Here is a 21,233-nt window from a genome sequence, read left to right as displayed (position 1 = left end):
AAAATTTAACTTTTCTTCCAACAGAGGCAATGCCAACATGCCAAGAGCTTGTAAACATACAGACAGTGTCAGAGGTTTCCGAGGACACATGCTGCAAGTGTATTTTCTAAATCCTGAATCCATTTCAGGTGTATTTTATGTGTGAAACCAAATCAGTTTCAACTATAAACACTATCCAGAATTCACGTTTGTGCTAGAGTTCTGGAATAGAGAAGAGGGCAGGGAAAAGGAGGAGGGTAGGAAATGTTTTGTGGGTTTTTAAACTATTTTCTAATCTCCTCAGTAGTCCTCACTCATACGTGTGGAGAATGCAGTATCTATTGTTTACTGAAAATGCTTTTGTGACTGTCTGCATGGCAGTAAAAGGGACTAACATAGTTTCTAACATAGTTTACATTCCTTCCTAGCTGTGATGTGTCTTCCCCATTGTTTTTCCTGCCCTATCCTGCCCATTCTTTTATTTTTTTATCCTTCCACTTTCCTGTTACATTTTTCCCCTGCTCGCTGTAGTTCTGCCACATACCTCTTAACTTCCCCCTCTCCACAAATTCCAGCTCCTCTTTCTCAGCTGGTACCCCACAGCTTATCTCCAACCTTTCTGCTCCCATACATAACCTTTCACCATCTGTAAGGAAGGAGTATGTCACTCCATTTCTCTTAACCAGTGAAACTATTCTCACATATCATCAACGTGACCTCTTCTGTGATATGCCACATTAGAACAAAAGGGGATGACATTAGCCAGACCAAGTGATGAGAAAGGCCAGAGCTCCCTCCTCCTCTTAAAGAAAAAAAAATGGAAGAGAGACAAAGAGTAAATCAGCGGCAAAAGGATCCTGGGCTCCTCAGCATGGAGCCAGTTGCTCCTCCCCATCCTGGGTTTTCTGAGAATAAAGAAGGTGCTCCACTTTCTTATGTTATGGTATACCCTAAGACAAGGATCACCCCAGTTTCTCCCCAGCCTCCCTGTACCGTCACCGCTGCTTGAAGTTCTGGTAGAAAACAAGCTACACCAGGTCATTTTGAGCCCCAGTATGACTCTGAAACAGCAACACACGAAGTTAAAAGCCACATTAACTTGCTTTTAAGAAACATTAGCTTTCTGTTAAAACACCCACATTTAGTTTGCTGGGCTTTTTTTTTTTTTTTTTTAAATCATGCAACTCTGGATCACCTACTTCTTTTTCTAAGGACTGCAGTTTCCTCAAGACATTGTATGTTCCCTTTTTCCTCCTCCTCTCAACCCACCGTGAGCAGAGTGCTTGTTTAAACAGCAGCTCCAGGCTGTATCCTGAGACAGTGTGAGAACCTCAGCCTTCCTTCGGCTCACGCTCGGCCGTGTTTCAGTGTGGAAGAAGCCACTCATGACCGCTTAGGCAGGACCGACCTTGGCAGGGGCAGAGCCAGTCGGGGTTTTTTCAGCCTTTAATTGCGCAATCCCCGCGCCACCTCTCACAAGGAAACGGGCAGGAAGCGGCTTCAATTCATCTCTCTGCAAACCCTCGGGACAGCATGAAAAAAAAAAAAAAGCCCAAACCCGGGGAGCAGGAAATCTTCCCAGACCAGCAGCCCTACAGCCCCCGAGCATAGTCCCGCCTGAACGTTTGGTCTTCACAGCAGGGACCACTATATTTAAAGCAGTTCCGCATCTTTGGGTTGAAACTTACATACATGTACAGGAAATGCAGCTATGTGTAAAATACAGAAGCATCTAAAATACGTAACATAACGCAAAGCACCTATAAGGGACGATGCATGACGACGGTGTGTATCTACATACGTCTGCTCCCGCGGGGGGTGCGTGTGCCACAGCGACCCGGTCTCCCGGTGGGTGCGGGCCAAGGCAGCACAGCGCCCCCGGCCCTGGCCCCTCAGGCCCTGCTCCCCGGGCCGCCCCGTCGCGCTGCCGGCCGGGCCGTGTCTCGCTGCCGCTCGGGGAGGACGGGGCCGGGCGGCGGCGGCCGCGCCCCGCTGGAGAGGGCTGGGCTGACCCGGACCGGGGAAGGCCGCTGCGCCGGACCCTTCACCCCGGCGGGAAGGGGAGGGGACGGGAAAACGGAGGGGAGTGGGCGGCCCGTCCCGGCCTGGCCCTGCCCCGGGCGGCCGCGGCGGGCAGAGCGGGGCGGAGGCGCGGGCCGTGCCTGGCACCTGAGCGGCGGGCGCGGCGGGCGGGGCGGGGCGGGGGCCGGGGCGGTGCTGGGCGTTGGGCGCGGCCCGGCCCGGCCCGGCCCTCGGCGGCTGAGCCCCGGCGCTGGGGAGGAGGCGGTAGCGGCGGCGCAACAGGTTGTCGGCGCGGAGCGGAGCGGCGCCCGGCTGTGCCCATGGCCGTCCGCGGCCCCGCCGCCGCCGAGCAGGGCTACATCCGCACCGTGCTGGGCCAGCAGATCCTGGGGGAGCTGGACAGCTCCAGCCTGGCGCTGCCCTCCGAGGCCAGGCTCAAGCTCTCGGGCGGCCGGGCCGGGGAGGAGAAGGCGCTGCGGATCCACCGGCAGGTCCAGCAGACGCTGGCCAGGAAGAGCCGGGGCTCTCTGCACAACGGTGAGTGCCCGCCCGGGCCCCGGCCCCGGCCCCGCGCCCCTCGGTGCCGTCTGGTGGCTGGCGGTGGCGGTTTCGGCGGCGGCGGCGGCGGGAGCAGGGGAAGGGGCTTCGGGGCGCCGGCCCCGGGGTGGGACCCGAGCTGGCCCCGGGCGGCCGCAGCCGTGCCCGCGGCTTCCTCGGCCCTGGGCGGTGCGGGCTGCTCGGGCAGCTGCCGTGCCCGTCCTTGGTCTTTACCGGCTCTGACAGAAAACCGTGGGTCTGTCGCCTCTTCCCTTTCTTTTTTGGCCACCCCAGTGAGTCAGAATTTCCCTCCCAACCGCCGTAACTTGGGCGAGCGGCGCAGGCTGTGCCCGCTTCACCACGACCGAGGGAAGAATGGAGCCAAAATTCTCCTAATCCAGCGGCTGCTTAACTGTGCTTATTTTACTACTTTAGCTTTACCCACCGGCCCTGTTTGCGAGATAAAATGGGAAGAAACGTAGGAAATGTTTTTCCTTGTTTCACCTCGAAATAAAATTAAAAATAAAAAAGTAAAAGGAGGTTTGGAAAAGTAACTCTAGAAAAGGTGTGAATGGGAAACACGGAACGATAATGCTACCAGACATTGTTTACCCTGTTCTTTGATGTGCATGGTACAAATTGACGTCAGTTGATCCTTGCTTCTAAGATCCTATAGCCAGAAGGCCGGATCTGTCAGTAAGGCCCACGCTGTAGTCTCTTTTGCCCCAGCCAGGGTCCGACTGCAGCATCAGTCACCCCACAGGGTGACTTTGTCAGGTGCTGAGGGTTACAGGCAAGGTAAGCTGCTAGAGTGGTTTAGTCGTAACTAGTAATGGCAAAGAAATGTGGTGTTTTCAAAGTAAGTTAAAAAAAAAAAAAAAAAAAAAAAAGAAAGCAACCCTTACCGTGAAAACTTTAATCCTGTTTTTAAGTAGGAAGATATGACTGACTTACAGGCTGCATACCCTGTTGCTTAGTTGTCTTTAAAGAAGCTGTCACCTTTCATTTGCAAAAAGCTGTGAGCCGAAGGTCTTTAAATTTATGACTATACTTCACTCATCTGTCTTGTCAGGCAGAGGAATGTTTCCTTGTACTTCATGTGGCTTCTATCTAAAAAATGCCTCATGGCAAAAAGTGCATACAATGCAGACACGAACATACTCTGCTCAGGAAAATCAGATACACAAATCTCATAAACAGGTACACACAGCTGTGCAATGTGCAGCTGCACAAGCAAGTCCTTAGCTTGGCTGCTGTCATTTGAGTAAGGTTTCTAAACACTTTTACAGTAACTTAATTTCTTTTTCTCTCAACAGAGAGCCTGGAAAAAGCTTTTTAAGCAATAGTTAATAAATGATATGGTGTCATGAACCTGAGATCATGTCTCTAAACCATGCAGAAAGCACTATGAAGAGAAGATTCCTGTCCTCCTAATTAATCTTGACTTCTCTGGGATACATTAACAGACCTGATGGATTTGAGTGTAGTTGTCTTGGTTTGCTTTTTTTCCTAAAGGTCAAGTATTTGAGCCCTTTGCATTTCTGAGACACGAAAACTTTTAAGCTTCAGGATCAGGAGTGCAAATGACATGCCTGTTGCATGTATTGTTCATGCATTAAACAAACTTCTTTCAAGTGTATTCTTGTGTCCAACTCACCATACATTTTTAGTTCCACTGCAAAACTCAGAAAAAATAAATGGAACTGGAAAGTATTCCATGTATGTATATATACACATATATGTAATATATATCACACACATGTATAGCTATCTATATCTTGCATATAATGTGAATCAAATGCCTATCATGCTCTTAACATGTTGACTTTCCTGGAAAGTACACATATATATGCATGTGTATCCCAATGTGCTTTCTAGATAGACTTGCTTTGACAAACATTTGAATTCTTAGATGGAGGGTACTTTTGAAAAACATGTACTCTTTTACATGCAAAAAACTCACTTTCTCTGAATTAAAACAGTTTTCTGGTTACATTCACCAGGGGTGCCATATTGTTTGCAGTTGCAGGGAAGACAATACAAAGATTTAGAAGGAGCTGGAGCAGGCCCCTGTGATATAACTGTCCTATCTGTAGGAGTATTTCAGACTGTTCGGCAAGGTACGTAGCACGTACCTAACCAGAGTATTCACATACATGCCTAAAATTAGCCAAGCACATAACCACTGGGTATGAAAAATCAGTGGTAGTAAAGGTCTTGCCCAGTATCATCTGTGCACACCCATTTTCCACTGACTGTACTGGAGGCTTTGAAGCTGCATGAAGTATTCTGATAGGTACAATAATTGCTCTTTAGAGTTTCAAATTAAAGGTGTCTGCTTCAGTCTTCAGCTTTACCTTTAAATGGAAAAATGTCTCTTTGCCTCCTGCCCCCATATTCTTTGCTGCTGTTTCATGACCTTCCCCTCCCCCCCCCCCCCCCCCCCCCCCCCGGAGGTGTATTTCTTTTTTATAATAGAAATTCAGATAATCCTCAGATTTGAGGGTTCCACTGGCTGCCAAATGATTGGAGTTACATACTGCCTCAACTCTTTTCAAGACATTGTCAAGCATTGCTAATGGTTTTTCGAGCAGTAGTTTAAACAACAGCTGCAATTTTTCCAGTTCATCGGTTGCTGAACCTTATAAATTAAAGATTACGCTGCCCTTAAAAATTTTGAACAACTAAAACAGCAGTATCAAATTTCTGAATGCTATTTAAGGGTGGAAACAGAACGGTAGATGGTTCAGCCTTATCAAAGGAAAATGTCATTCAGAATCATATACCTTAATGACTGGTGTTTTTCAGCTCGCATATGATGCAGCATTACTGATTATTTTATGTACACTTTAGGAGTCTATTAAACTTCCTTCTTTTTATGAGTCCGCTTGCCTCTGATCTTGTTCCATTTGGGTTTTGATTGGCTTTTTAAATTCATTTGTGATATTTCTCTTTCTTTGGTATAATCCCTGGATTAAAGTTTACTTTCCTGTACATCCTGTACGTCCTTATCAGTTCCATTGTAAAAAGTAAGGGCAGAATTGGTTAATATATCATACAAAACTAAACGGCCTGATGAACTGCTGTCTGTATACAGATTCTTTCTCTAACACAGAGTTTTATAAACCCAGTGTGTTTATAAAAACCAGAGTTTAACCTTACGTGATTTCCAAATTGACAGCATAAGATACAGGACAGTTACAATCAGAGCCTTATTTATTCGTCACGTTTCTTCATTTGTAAAATTCTTAGTAGTATTTTTTGTTTAAACTTGCTTTTAGGGGTTTGGGTGAGTTTTCTCTCCTTAGCCTTCTATTTTGCAGAATTCTGACCATGTTAACTTCTTTGTAGTGATTTTCTGTTTATATTTTTGTGGGAAAAGGAAGTAGAAAAAATTCCTTGTTGGTGACTTCCACTTTTTGTTGGTTTCATTAATTTCCTCACCTCTGCTTCATGAGCCAGAAGGAACCTTTTTCTTAAATTTGAGCACTTGTGTAAATGTACTGACCAGCACAAAGTAAAAAATGTTAGAAAAACTCCTTGGGGACCAGGCATGTGCTGGCAGAGTGATGAAGGAAATTGATCAAAATGAAGGTGCTTTGATCTCTAGGTGAAGTGATTCAGTGAAGTTTTTGATATGCCATTCTTAAATGTCGCCATCTCAGTCCATTGTGACTGGTGGAGTATGAAAAGGGATTAAAAGGTGACAGTCCAGGAACACTTAGGAGTCTGTGTTGAGGACATAATCACCCACCTGCCCTGAGCAAGAGTGGACAGTGGATACTCAGCAGGAGGGCACTCAGGATGCATGAAAATATCACGGTCCTTAAGAGACTTCTGCGTACAGGGTACAGCTATGTCGATGCCTCCAGTGGGGCGTTTAAATCCAAAATTTGGCTTTCATGGTAACCATTCAAATACAAAATGCTGAAAAAGACTCACAACTGAGAGTTAACACTGTACTTGATTTAAGGGGAATTTGATACACCTAACTCCTTAATGGACGATAATTGTCTTTTTCAAATATCATATATCTTAGAGACGCCTCTTGTCATTGTTTTTGAAAGCCAAGCAAACAGGAGATTGATCTGTCTGCAGCCATAAGCAGTGATTGCTGGGGAGGAACTTCAAGGCCTCTGGAGATGTTGGACCTGTCACATCCAGGTGAACAAAGGGGCCTTGAGAAGAGCCTCTGTGAAGACAGATGGGATTTTTGCTCTGTCACCTCTACAGTCTCCCTCCTGATAGTGGAATTACTTTCTCGGGTCTCAAAATTTGTCGTAACTGTTGCAGTTATCAAGTGACTTTTGTGCAGCTTTTATTCTAGGCATGGAGAAGAGCAAAGGGGTTTAGTTTTCCTTCTCCACTGACCACATCCAAAGCGTTCCTGCGCTGCTTTAGCTCATACTGACAGGGGACAGGGGAGACTGTGATAAATCGTTCCACTCACTTGCCCACTCATGAGTGTCTGATGCTGTCTGAGATGCCTGAGTTTTCCAGAATATCCTCATGGGTTGAGAGACATAACACAGGGCCTGTGGAAACCCATCATTTTCTTGACAGGCTGCTGGAAATCAATTGTAGTACCCTATGGCCTCTCAAGTAGCATTTGTCCCCTATGGATGGGTAACTGAATCATACGCATGTTTTCTGAAGGGAGACTTTTTGTGAGACTTAAAACACTGATAATCACAGTTAGAAAATATTAATCCTAATAGTAAATGAACCCATGATATAAATTAAAAAAAAAAAAAAAATCATGGCTTTTTGTTTCTTTATTTTTTTTAAGCCAGTGCACTGAGTGTATAAGGACTGCCTAGTGGTTTCTGAATATATGTAATACTGAGCAAATCTGAGAGGTGAGAAAGACACGTAGGTTTTTGTAGTATGGTGAAAATAAGCTGAAGGAAGCCTTGCGGGCAGAGACAAGTTTTGATCAGATCACCTGTTCTGCATCTCATAACTAATGGAAAGACACAGCATTTCAGTTACCACTTTTTCCTTTAACTTGTGCTTTTGGCACAAGTAAACAGCACACAGTAAAAAGACATCCATTTTAAGTCTACCTAATAAGTCTACAGGTAGAATGCTGGCAAAATAGTTTATTGATGTAAGAACAAGCAAGAGATGCTGTAAATGCAAAGGGAAATTCCATAAGCTAACATATACTGTGATTCTCTGAAGCGGAAAAACGTTTGGTGATGGGTAGTTTCAGAGGGAGACTGGAGGTTAAAAAAGGAGGACTACTTGAAGATAGTTAACTGAGTGTTACAATTTCTGATTGACTTTATTTTTCTTTTGCAAAGAAGGAACTGTTAGATATGTAATTTGTCCTCAACTAGTTCACATACAGCCTTGTTGTTTTTAATTTATCCTCATATTTAAAATTTGTTTAGTAAACACAGGGAGTTTAGAGTTACCTAAAATGTGCAGAAATTACTTGCTCAAAGGATCTTTATGCCCTAGGTAGATAAACAAATGAGAGTAATTTCTCACTAAGTAAAGTAAACTGGACAAAAAATACTAACTGTAAAGAAACAGAAATGTATATGTGTTTTTATTTAAAGAGTTGTTATATGAAAGTACTTTAATATGCAAGAATGAATAAAGTGAATCTTTAAAAAACAGGCACAGGCAATAGGCTAAGACGAGAGTCTTATCAGGCACCTAAAATAGTACATCAATATGGGAATTATATCACACAAATGAGAGATTTATATGAATTTGAAGATTTTTGATGTCATTGTACATCAACAGGATTTTTTTGCAGTATAAAAACACAGTTTCCTCTTACGCTTTCTCATGTACTTGGGTAACCCTTGGGCTATGGTAACCTTGTAATGTCACGAAGGAATTACTACAATCCAAATCATGAGTTTGACCAAGCTGCATCATTCCACTCTCATGACGCAAAGTTACCATGAATGCATCTTAGCAGATCTCCTAATACATGTTTAAATCCGTCTCGCATGGCCAAAATGAAAGAATTGGAAAGTATGATTAAATAAGCAAAGTAACTGCATAGTGTGATTGAATTAGGCCCCAAATTATTGCAGTGTGCTGTTATATTGTATTGTATTATACTGTATTATATTCTACACATATTTGGACTTACCCAGGTAGCTATGTGCTAGTGAGCATCATTCATGAATTATTCTTGTTATGTGAGTCTCTTCTTTATTTTCATCCTGATAGAGCCTTTTACTAACTATGGACACTAAGGATCAAAGATACAGGTGTACTGAAGTTCCTAGGGTTACTCATGTGCACCTAATGAAGCCCAGCATCTAACTGCGCGAACTGAAACCCCAGCTATTTGGCACGCACGCACGCACGCAGCAGGTGCTTTAAAATATCCCAGCAGGTGCTTGCCTGCATGTGTTTGGCACCCGAATTCCCATGGGCATATGACTCCTACTGTTTTCGGAAGTGGAGACTTCAGCAGTTTGACCAAGTTAATGATCAGTTCTTTAGATTTCTTTTCTGTAGTATCTTAGGTAATATCTGCTATTTTGAAAATTCATGGCCAATTAACTTCTTTATTGACCACTGCTACCTGTTCAGCCTAAACTTCTGCACCACACACTGGCCCCATTTATGACTGGTTTGAGGTATATCATGCTTTCAACTTCTGTTTCACCTCTTTAAACCTGTCTGTGTTATTTATATTCCTATATGCAGATTCTCATAGTAACACAGGAATCTCATGAATAATTATTTCAGGAGTATCTGTTGCTTTAAAAAATTTTCTTAATAGAAGCATTTTTTCTTTGACAATGCATTGTATCAGTGAAAAAGAAACAGCCTGAAGCTTTGGTTTTAATTAAAATAATAATGTGGTTTTAGTGAAAGAAATAATCACAATGCACTGTTTTATTTTAAAAACTGTGTCATGAAAAAAAAAAGAATCAGAGCAGATACACTGTGGGTGTTCTACATTATTTGTAGGATTAGTGAACCTTTCAGGTGCAGGTTTGAAGTGTTATTAAACAGCCCTACTTTACAGCATCATATGCCACATCCCTCCATAAGCCATAAAATTTGTTCGTGGACTCTTCATGCTCTTTGGGTGAAGCACCAAGAGTAGTGAAGCATTAGTTGCTCCAACATATTATCGTTAAACTAGCACCTGAGGGAGGAGAAGCACCAGAGTTGAGGTAGACAACTATGAAATAAACAGTCTATACTCAGTGTAAGCTGTTTGTTTACAGCGGTACATTGTGAAAATTGCATCTCCAGGGTGCACAGTAACAGAGGTATACACATCAACCCATGTTTCTCATCTGCAATCTACAGCTGCAATATTTTAATTTCTTGTGTACTGTGCATGTTATAGTCAGCCTCTTATGTAAACCATGCATACATATTCAAAGTGGTTACAGTGGAAAATAGTAACCTGTTAGTAGCTGTTCAGAGATAATATTGCTCTATACTTAATCATCTGTCTTTATCTGGGATATCAGCTTGCTTTGTTAAAACGTTTTTCTTTAAATAGCTGCATGAACAACCAGACTTCTAAAAGTTAAAAATACGTCTTAAGTAAAATAAATAGGAAACTGAAAAAATAAATTATATCCTCGCGAAAGCTTTGCTTAGCCACGTTTTGAATATGATACACCAAATGCAAACTTCTTTCCATCATTTCCCTGTCTGATTCTCAGCTTATATATATGAATGGCAGTGCAGACTGGGACATTTCCCTAGTACTGTAAATCATCCTTTATAACAAAATCATGTTTTGTTAAAATCTTACTAATATTAGTGTTTGTTTACAGGCAGTTTGCACCGTGCATCCAGTGTTCCAGAGCGTGTCTATAACATGGGGATTACTGAAAATGATTTTGCACCAAGAACTCCCTATGGTTTCTCATATTTCCAGTCAAACCAGGTGAGGAAGAGGAGACAAGTAATAGAAATAAGGATAATATAACATGCATAGTTTATACATTTTGTTACCACAAATAATAGCATGTAGATGGTGTTTCAAGGTTTGCTTGCTTGCTTGTTTGCTTATTAAAGCCTGATTTCTAGAAAATGAGGTTTTTACAACTGAGATCTGTTAACGTTTTCCCCCCTTTCCAGTGACTGTTGAGCCCAGTGGCTAAATTCAACTCGGTCATATGGACAGGCTTTTTCAAGCCTGTTGGTTTTGTGAGAATTGGCATCAGGGTAGGAAACGAAAAACCGTATTAACACGGCACTAAAGTAAAGGCTGTGACAAGTCAGATCTTTATCCATCCCACCAGGCAGCAGGTCAGTCAGCACTTGCTGCCACTCACCCAGCTGAACAGTTGGAGGTCGCTAGAGGAAGTCCAGCAATCCCACGGAGTAACAAATGACATAGGTAGGAGCTGGGAATGTGGTGAAAGATGTTAGGGAATTAAGCATCCAAAACCACAGGAAAACAGATTGCTTTAGCTTCACGAGGACAGGTAGAGTGTTCCTTCTCATTTAAAACAATTCTTTTGTAACCTGTTTTAGCATTAGAAGAATTTCAGCAGTACAGTCCTTGCAATACAATGGGTGTTTCTAAACTGTGTAATCATAGATTCACTTGTTATTTTGACCAACTTTTCTTGGGTTCATGACCTAAATGCTAAGATTAATAATCAGTTTTCTGCAGACTTTGTGATACAGCTTATAACTGGTATGAACCTATTTGAGGGAGCAACCATATGACTTGAAAATCGACACCTAGCTCAAGAGCAATGCTACTGCATGATCAACGTCAGTAAACTGAAAGCAATTCAGCTTGAGAACAGAAATATTTATTTAATAAAGAACTGTATAAGGAGGGGCCAATTCTTTCTTAATTTTAGATTACTCAAGAATGCTTATTGTTATTAAAGGAAATAGCCCAGCTTCTGGCCGGTTAATGAAGCAGCTCCAGCTGTGTACAGGGAGAGTTAGAACCATTTAAATACATTTCCTTCTCTGTCCTCCTATCCTCTGTACTCACCTATCATCCAGTCCATAATATTTGATGTGAATGCCTTCTTTCTAGAAGAGAGCATCAAGAGGAAAACTGAAGGTAACATAGGAACCATAAGAAAATACTACAGTTTTCCAAGCATGGAGGGGAAAAAAGATTTTTAAAGGGAACAAAAAAAAAAAAAAAAGAGAGAGAAAGACTTTGTCCTCTGTGAAAGCCAGAAAAAGCCACAAGGTCTAGTATTTCACAAAAGCATTAATTTCCTTATCCCCAAACAAAAGATAGAGGTATCCTTGCATAGCTTCTGTAGAATAAACAGATATATCCAATGATCCTTGCCTTAGCCTACTAGTTTCAGCAACCTTTACTCCTTTTGTCAGTTATCACACTCAGTAACTCACTCAACAGTGAAATTAAGGGATTTCAGTCTGGCAACTATCTGCTAAGCACTGTCCCTTCAATTAATAACTTGTGTAAGCTTCTTACATTACCTTAAAAAATACCTTTAATGTTACAAAACTTTAATAAACATGGAAATGGAATATATGGGGCTTTGATTTATGGCTGGATGCCACTATGCTTACTGATTTTAAAAAAATTGGCCCATGACTCCTCTATTTCAAGGCCAGGTAGTGTCCCGAGTTGATTTAGTTCTGGAAGGTCTGGAACAGAGTATGATGTCCAACATAGAGCCTAAGAAAAAGGTAGAAAAATTGGAGAGGCCCCATGTGGCACCTAAACAGTAAGAATCTTGAAGACACATCCTACAAAGAAAGGTTGAAGGAATTGGGTTTGTTGAGTTTAGAAAAGAGAAAATTAAAAAGCAAGATGATGATCCGTTACTGTCCCTGCCTGTTGGTGACAGGAAAAGTAAAAACATCTTAAATTGCAACTGTGGAGTTAGGGAAAACATTGAGATGGTGAAATGGTCATTTTGGTTACCCTGGAATGTTATGTAGTGTCCTTAATTTTTAAGAGGTTAGACAAACAGGGAAGAGACTGTCTCTTTTTACTAGATCCTACCACAAAGTGAACAGGAGGGCTAAATAGCCTTATGTTAATAAGGTTAATAGCATATGCATACACTTTAGTATAATATTTTAATATCTGACTGATTAGTTTTCTTCTGTCTGTTGGACAGCCTGGAATTTAATTTTAGTAGCAGATGTGGGTGTTAATCCCCAAGGAGTTTCAAACTGAAACTAAAATCTCCATTAATAAGCAGACTGTTTGCTATCAAGTGTGATTGACCGACACACCTATTTTAGTTAATGACAGAAGACTAAATGCTTAGACTTTGTCTCCTAATATTTAGAGCTTACATTTTCCTACCTTTGTTAGGCAGATACAAAGAAGTGTTGCAGAACCCCGTTTAATACACTAGTTTGGTGATGTTCAGATTTTGTTTTCTGATACTGATAGCACACCTTAGAATTTTTATCGTTACTTTTTTCGTTTTATTTCTTTGCTATTAATCCTAAATGCTGTGATCTTAACTGTGACTCCTGTTCTTTTATGCACCCTTGAACAGGTGGCCTCACCAACCTCTTATACAAATGGCTGGGGGACACAGATTGCTTACAAGACAATGGAAGAGAGAGCTCAAAGGCAGCCCCTGAAGAGACTAGAGGTTTCACCACAACGAAATCCTGAAAGACTGGCGTATGTGTCCAATGATTTTCGCTATGACAGAGGGATTTCAGCTGGATTCTCCATGAGGCATGGAGATAGCAGGAGATCCATTGGGACGGTCCCACCAAGATATGCTCGGTCTGAGATTGTTGGTTACACTCTTCGTGATTCAGTGAACAGGGGACGCTCTTTTAAGAGACTCTCCCACATGGGGGCAGTTAATGATGCCATCCTTGATGGTGTCTACCCCAGCCCCACTGTACCTCTGTACCATCAAGCAGGCAACAGTCGCAGTATGACCAACCTTTTGGAGAAAGAGAACTACCTGACCTCAGGCAGCGCGATGGGACAAGTGAGATCACCAATTGCTACCCATTTGGGGTCTCAGAACAGGCAATCTTTAAGGTCCAGCTGGTACCAAACTACTCTCAGAAACACACAGACCAGGAGGGAACCTTCTCAGCCAGCTTCAGTAACCAGTGTCACTGCAGAAACAGATGGGAAGAGGATGCCATTGACAGCTGCCATGGCAGCAGCAGGAAGAAATGGTTTCCTGCAGAGTGAACAAGTCACCATCAATGGATCTCAGCTAGGGTAAGCACAATGCAGGACCTGCTTTCGTTCTGGGGTGTCACAGCTGAAAGGAACCTGTTTGTTTAAAAAGAGAAAAGAAACCAACAGCTTATGGTTCAGCAGCCAACACAATGTATGAAATGTCAGTGCAGAGGATGCCAAAAGTAGGTTGGCTTTTAAAAATCCACTTCCAATGCAACAGAGGAAAAAGAGAAAAAAATGTATATATAGGTACATACTGCAGGGTCTACACCTCCTCAGGTTTGCAAAGGGTTAAATTAATGTTATAAGGAGACATGAAGTAGTCACTGAGCAATGTAGTGGCAAATTTTGTGCTCCTAAGAGACCAGATGATTTCAGCACTGATTCTCACAAGAATAGATCAGAAATCTACCAGTGAAGCAGCTTTTGGCGGATTGACAATTTCAAGTTAAAAATCCTTCATGGTTTCAATGAAACTTTTTAGTTTTGATAAATTTCAGTTAAAACACAGGCAGAGATTTCTCTTAGCTGTGTAGCACCTTCCATCCCATTCACCACCTGAATCTCCAGACCCCAGAGCTTCTCGTTACCGTGAGATGCTACATGCTCTGAGGACGCTCTTAATTTGAAGCCCTGTTAGCTCCGTGGCAGAAGTTTCCAAAGCTGCCCCCAGACTTCAGGAAAATGGTTTAAAATCTTAGAAGCATTAGTTTCTTTTTTTCAGAATTACTTCCCGCCCCCCCCCCCCCCCCGAAATTCCCTTCCACAGAAGATTTCAGCATGTCTAAAAAAGGTTCCGTTTTCAAAGAAGAAAAATTATCCGTTCTGAAATTCCCCTCAGGAGTGAATATTTTTTTCATTTTAGAATAATTCTGAGTGTTTCCAGAGCTCTTAAGGTTTGATGGACAGAACAAACCACTTGGTAAACAGGAGATGGTTACTTGCACTGTTTACTGTGGTTTCTGTTATTGTTTCATAATCCAAACAGGATCCCAAGGTTTCTTATGTAAGTTAATCATGGTGTGATTTACAACAGTGTTATTAAGGAATGTCTCTTTTTCCATAACTGTGTAGCTGTTCATTTTTCTGAAGGCCATCTTTCTTCTTTTTCTAAACTTGCTACTGTGTGAGATGAGGCATCGTCTGATGTCACTGCTATGTATCAGGTATTTATCAGATATATTTATATGTATCAGGTATATATCAGGTATTTTCTGCTGTCAACTACATGTTGTATGTTATAACTGGGTTTACAAACATATATGATATTGTACCCGTATCTGAACTGGATTGAAATTTTCACCTCTGGCTGATGCAGGAGCTAAGAGATGTGCTGTCAATGATGTGACTCTTAAGTATTCAGTCTTTATAGCAAGTGAGTCCAGAAAAAACAGCTGAGAGCTCACAACAGCTAAAGATTTGGGAGTAGCAATGTTGAAAATAGATACCTGGGAGGACTTTGGTTCTCAGTAAGATAATTTACAAACAGGCATATATCCCATTGACTTAATCATTTACTTAACTTTAAGCACATTCTTGAGTGCATTTCTGAGACACAAGCAGCAATTTTGATATTTCATTTTGTGTAGGAGCAATTTTGGTTCTTCTTTTGCAGATGCAGACACTGGAGTCTGGTTGTCTGCCTGCACAAACATCAACGAAATTGTTTTTCATACCTGCAGATGTAAACATCTATCTTCAGACATTGTGGAAGTGGTTTGCTTGAGACCGTGCTGACCTCAGGTGGAACATTTGTGACCTAATGGAAATCTTTTTGACAGCATAATTCCTTAAGTGCCAGTTTTTAAGTTCAGCTTTTGCTGGAAATTACAGAGGAAAACAAATGGAAGTGCTGTGAAAGCCTCTGAAGTTCCTTTTGCAGATTTCATTTATCTCAGTACTTCTATTTAATTTACTTGTACATATCTTGTTTAGATTTTCAAATATTCTGTGTTCACAGGTTTTTGGGGGAGTGAGGAGCTCTTTATTCTACCCAGTGTTTTAAAAAGTCTCTGTAAAATATAATAGCTTGTATTAGTGAAGAGGCTTGTCAAAAGCAGCATGTAAGATAGAATTCCGCGAGAGATTTTTTGCCACTAGATTCCTAAATTATGAGGAAGAAACTATAGCCATTTTAGCTGACTGAAGTCACTATTCGTTACACATGATTATGTAATAACATGTGTATGGCATCCACATTATTACCACTTTCAGACATCTAAAATACACATTTAATAACTCCCCTTGTAATTCTCACCACTGGAAGGGTTTGATGCAGAAGTCCTATTTTGGTTGTAGTACATGCTGGTTCATCCATATCTAGCTATTGCATGCTTTAATGTAGAATTAAGTATTTAAAACACAGTAGACAACATTTTGCTTTGGGGTATACACTGCTGTCAAATCAGAGATCTTTCACTTAAGTCTGTCATTCTACCGGTAGTAAAATATTTTCTTCTCACAAGACTTCTCAGTTTAAGAAGATAGTAGAGACTTTACATTTCTCGTAATGTCCCATTCTTTTGGGTTTTAAAGTTGCATTATCTGATATATTGCTCACTTACCTGTTGCCTCCTTGATAACGGAAGGTGGAAAAAAAGATAAGCCAGTTTTCTGAGTAATTTGATTTTTCCAGAAATTTGTACCTTTTTAAGCAAATCACAATTTCAGTCTTTCCAAGGTTAATTAAGAGGACGTAAAATACTTGTGTAAGGTTAAAGAGAAGTAGTATACTAGCTGTGTATAGTATTTGAAGTGTGTATAAAAGCATTTTCAAACTTTCTGTACAAGAATTAGCTCATGCTGTGAAGTCAAAGTAGAAAAATCAGCATATACAGATAACTATATCTTCTGGTAAAGTGAAGCAGTTAAAAACATCCTTATATCATGGCCTTAGGAAAGAGAGAGATTCAACCTGAAGCTGTCACCTGCTTACAAAATCTGACCTCCAAATGTGCTGAGAACTCTCACAAAATGATTAGGCAACACAGTGTCTCAAAAATGTTATATTCTGGCAGTTAAGGTGAAGTCAGAACTTGTCAAATCATTGTTCTGTTTAACAACCATTGCCTGAATGTCCATGTGTTTGTTGTCATTACACATGCTAATCAGCCACATGGCTATTGAGTTTGCCTGTAAATTTTTGAGGGCAGGATAGAATCATTGCATCGCATTCTCTTTTAACAAGAGTTAGGGTGCCACAACTTTATGAATACCATTGAGGGTCAAAGATTATATTGCAGCCTTTATTACTGTTAGATAAAACAGTAGTGAATGTTGTTTTTATCCAATGAAGAGCAATCCTAGTATGGCAGTGCACCACAGGAGAGAAAGATTTTGGCTGTTGCACTGGAAGGAGGATCAGCCATGAAAGAGGATCAGCCATGAATAGATAACTCTGGTGGGGTGCTGTCAGTGTCAATGCAGATCTACACACCCAGAACTAAGAAATTTGGTCTCTGGCTATACATGTGTTTGTCTCAGCCTGGCAGTGACTGCTGATGGACCTTTACTACTCTGGGACATCCTTGGCGCCCTGGGGCTGAGTTCCCACATGGATTCTCTGGTGGTCTGTGAGGGATCAGCTCATGCAGCAATCTTGACCTTGGAAAGTGCATGGGTAGAGTCCTTCTCTGCTGTTAGGCACTGAAATTACTCACGATTTAATACATCAGAGATGTCTGCCAGTCTGTAGACAGTGACTGAATTTGGTTGAAGGGCTCCAAAGTTCTTGCAGTGACTAACAGGCAGGCAGCCATGCTCACACGTGCACATATATAACATGGTCACAAAGCCCTTGTTGATTTAAGAAACCCGACTAAAAGCCAAGCTTGAAAAGTCTGTTTTTCTGTTCCACTTAGAAGAGAGTAAGAAGAAAGACGATCTGGCTTTTTTCCCACTGCTCGTTGTTCAAGATCTTTGTGTAGGTTTCTGATCAGTACATCCAATTTGCAACTTACAGTAACTCAGTAGCTACTTTGTTTCAAATCCAGCATGAAGTAAACTCTGAAAATCTGGAAGCTGAAGCATTGCCAGACCAGAGCCCGGGGCACTAGAGATACTAGCCAGAGATCTGTCCAATTTCACTTTGATTCAGCCTCTCCATTGACATCCTCAACACACTGTCGCCTTTGTTTCGTCTTTGTCTTGCACAAGCGTGCCTCAGCACCTATAGATGCAGCGTATTTGCTCAAAACGCTAACTCAGAGGAGGGGAGAAGACAAGAAATAACATGCTTTATACCAAAGGGAAATACAAAGACAGGTGGAAACCTCAGGGTATAGGAATATAATTTCATTTGCAACGGGCGCATCAAAATTGTTCTTCATTTCTTCGCTGTCTTGCAGCCATACTAAAAGTCTTTTGCCTTATAAAAGCAAGCAGCAGATGCTAATTTACAATGTAGCTGGCAAGAAAAGTTTCAACAAAATCCATTTTTGTCTCAGAGCTCATGAGTTTATCAAAAATATTTTAGGGTAAAGAGTTGGATTTCAATGCACATGTAGCAAGATTCCCTGTGAGAAATCTGCCTGATTTCTGCTTGGTTTGCCTACCTTGCTCCTTGGCAGCCCATTCCGGGCAAGCCTGGACTTCCAGGCTCTTTCGCTCCTGCCAGTCCATTACTGAGACAGTCTCAGAGCTGAAGAACCGAGTGACTCCTGGTGCAGTCCACAAACACGTGCTTTAGAAATGTTTCTTTTCTCAGTATCAAAACATCTCGTATTTCACTTTTTTGAACATTGTTTATTATTTAATATTTCTGCTTAGTTAAAAGAAAAAACAAACAAACAAACAAAATTTCAATTTCCCAGGTACCTATTTTAACATAAAAGGTAATTGTGTCAAAAATTCTAATTTTAGATGCAGTTACTGTGGTGATTGCAAGTGAACCATTCTGATTCTGGTAGCTCTGAAGTAGGGAGTTATTGCCAATGACTACTTGTTTCACTGTGGTTCACAAACTGGCCTCTTGTCCCTGTCTGGCCAGCCTGGGATCTGGTTCTACAAAATTATTTGGTTTTTAAAAAACATTTAATACCTCTTTTTTCTCTAGGTGGAGAGTATTTGAAACAAAAAGTAGATAAAAAGGCTGGGGAACATAACCACATGTCCCAGAGCTAATGCACCCAATTGTGCCATGAATTGGTTTATGTTCCATTCGGGAAGTTGGGAGGAAAATAGCCATGCATTTTTTAATCCTACCACAGGCAATGTACATACTCGATTTAATCAGTGGTGTTTTTATTTTGTCCCACCTGAAAAAATGCTTTGCCCCTCTATTTCAAACTAGAACAACTTCCATAAGCTTGAAAAAAGCAGGTACTGAGCCCTGCATGTGTGTAGTCTGGGAACCGAGAGACTGAAGAAAGTCATGAAAACAAATACAAAAAAGCATCATCACATTACTGAGAAAAACATCAAGGTATCTTCATGATCAGTACACAACAATCTAATTTGGCTATGGCCTTTTTTGGATCTTAGTCCTTCATCCACTGATGTTTCCATTTTGTTTTTATAACATGAACCATGACTTGCTTTCTCCAGAACCTCTCATTGTTGCAACACTTCCATTTATCATTTTCTCTTTCCCCAGAATATTATCATAGAATCTAAGAATCATTTTGGTTGGAAAAGATTAGTATCTCTTAAAGCTTTTATAATATTTTCTGCTACTGGAAAGGGAATAATTTTCTAAGAAAATCTAAAGTCACATGAAAAATACAAAAATTACAGTATTACAAGAAATGTCACAGGCTCAATGATAAATTTTCTGCAATCTTGCTTCACTATGTTTCCTGTCTGTACTTTTAAGGAGCCCAGAAGGGGACATGACTCTGGAGCGTGCAGTGAGCATACTGAAGAGTGAAAATACACAATCCACACCTAGGATTCTTGCTGCAGTGACTTTCATACAGCATGAGTGCTTCCAGAAAGCAGATGCCAGAAGAAAAGTAAGTAAATATTTTTATACCATTTACAGTAGGGTAGAGCAAATAACTTTCTATACTGTGTGCCAACTTGGAAAAAAAAAGACACTCAAAGAAACCTTGTAGAATACTGATGATGACTATTTTCAGTAATATGCCAATGCTTTTTGTGGCAGATTCTTTAAAATCCATTGAATGGCAGTGATCTATACTAGCAAAAATTTGGCCTTTAGCAGTTCATATAGGAGACACAGAAATGTATGGTAAGAATTCACCCAAACCATCTGTAATTACAGATGTTTATAACCAACTTATAAAAAATCCCATTGATTAGGATCCCACAAGCTCCTGCAGGCAGTCAAAAAGCTTTACTACCCTTACCAGTTGTTCCTAAAGTATAACTTAAATCTCCCTTTTGCAAACTGAGTTGATTAGTTTCTATCCTGTCTTGATGGATATGGAGAGAAACATCTATTTTTCTGTTCCCTTGCTAATGATTTTTCATACATGTTAAGGCTGCTAAGTGTATACCCACTTAGTTTGCTCTTTTTCAGGCCAAATGAACACAGTTCTTTCAGCGTTTGTAAGTCATAGAGTCTGAACTTTTTGTCAGTTGCTTCTGTCTCTCATTTTTGAGTGACGTGCTTACACCGTTGGTACAGAAATATCCCAGAAAAGAAGAAAGACTCTGGGAGTACAGTACAAATATATCCAAACTTCAGGGTTTGCTAAGACTGCACAAATACGTTAATACAATGTATGGATTAGCCCAGCTGGGAAGGGCTTGCTGGGACTGCACAAGTGCATTAATACGTTGATTGAATTAACCAAATTTGTTAAGTCTTGTACAAGAGACTTGTTAAGTCTCTTAGAAGTTTTTTGAAAGGGAATATTAAAAATATTCTTTTCTTTAAATTTCACTATTGAACACAATTACGGCTCTCTGGCTGAACAGTTCTGTACATTAATGTATAAGGTGGTTGTTTATGTCAACCATTTAAAAAAAATTTCTTACATCTGCCTTGGTTTGTAATATGCTCGGTATTATTCATACGGAGTCTAAGCCTTAACTCCATGTTCATGTATCCGCAATCCAGTTCAGTGACAGCCAAACATCGCTCTGTCCTTTGGTAGTTTTAACTTGCTTCACAGTAGATCAAAGTCTGTTTTGGAAAAAAACACCAGTACAATTAGCAGCCTTAACTTCAGTCTGAGGATAGAGCTTCAGAATTGAATGTTTGAAGGTGGTTTGTTATACAAAACCCTGTCAGGCAGCTTCCCGGAAAAACAAATGGATGACTAAAAGAGTTCAAATTAGAGCAGTCAGTCTGAAGGCTTCTTCTATTTTCCTGTCTATCCCACATATCCTAGCTGACTTTTTTTGTTTGGTGTCCATCAGACTTGTTCACATTGGCATTGTCCAGTTTCCCTTTTTTACCTTTTCAGTCTGCATTCCTTTCCTTTGTCTTCCGATGCTTTGTTCCCTGATACTTGATAGTCTGTGGGTCTAGTGGCTTTTTGTTTTCTTGTGAACTTGTGGTCTTACAGTATTTTGGTGAATTTTGTCTACTGATGAAAATTTAAAAAGACCAATCAATAGCTTTTGTAAATTATCCTCTGCACATTAGGTCAAAATAGCACCACTTCTT

At 41.0% G+C, this 21,233-nt stretch overlaps 1 protein-coding gene across 1 annotated transcript in view; it reads left to right on the top strand.

The window, feature by feature from the left end:
• Positions 1-2,321: 2,321 nt before the first annotated feature.
• The window catches only part of PKP2 (plakophilin 2), a 46,281-nt gene continuing 27,369 nt past the window's right edge, over positions 2,322-21,233 (top strand). Inside the window, exons 1-4 of the mRNA XM_086467696.1 lie at positions 2,322-2,538; positions 10,314-10,426; positions 13,002-13,696; positions 19,470-19,608. Of these exons, the coding sequence (XP_086323822.1) occupies positions 2,322-2,538; positions 10,314-10,426; positions 13,002-13,696; positions 19,470-19,608 (1,164 nt within the window). The remainder of the gene's footprint in view (positions 2,539-10,313; positions 10,427-13,001; positions 13,697-19,469; positions 19,609-21,233) is intronic.

The sequence above is a fragment of the Leptosomus discolor genome, chromosome 1 (assembly GCF_034619465.1).
Source record: "Leptosomus discolor isolate bLepDis1 chromosome 1, bLepDis1.hap2, whole genome shotgun sequence".
Classification (NCBI taxonomy): Eukaryota; Metazoa; Chordata; class Aves; order Leptosomiformes; family Leptosomidae; genus Leptosomus; species Leptosomus discolor.
The sequence above is the reverse complement of the archived record's forward strand: the minus strand, read 5'-3'. Positions and strand labels throughout refer to the sequence as shown.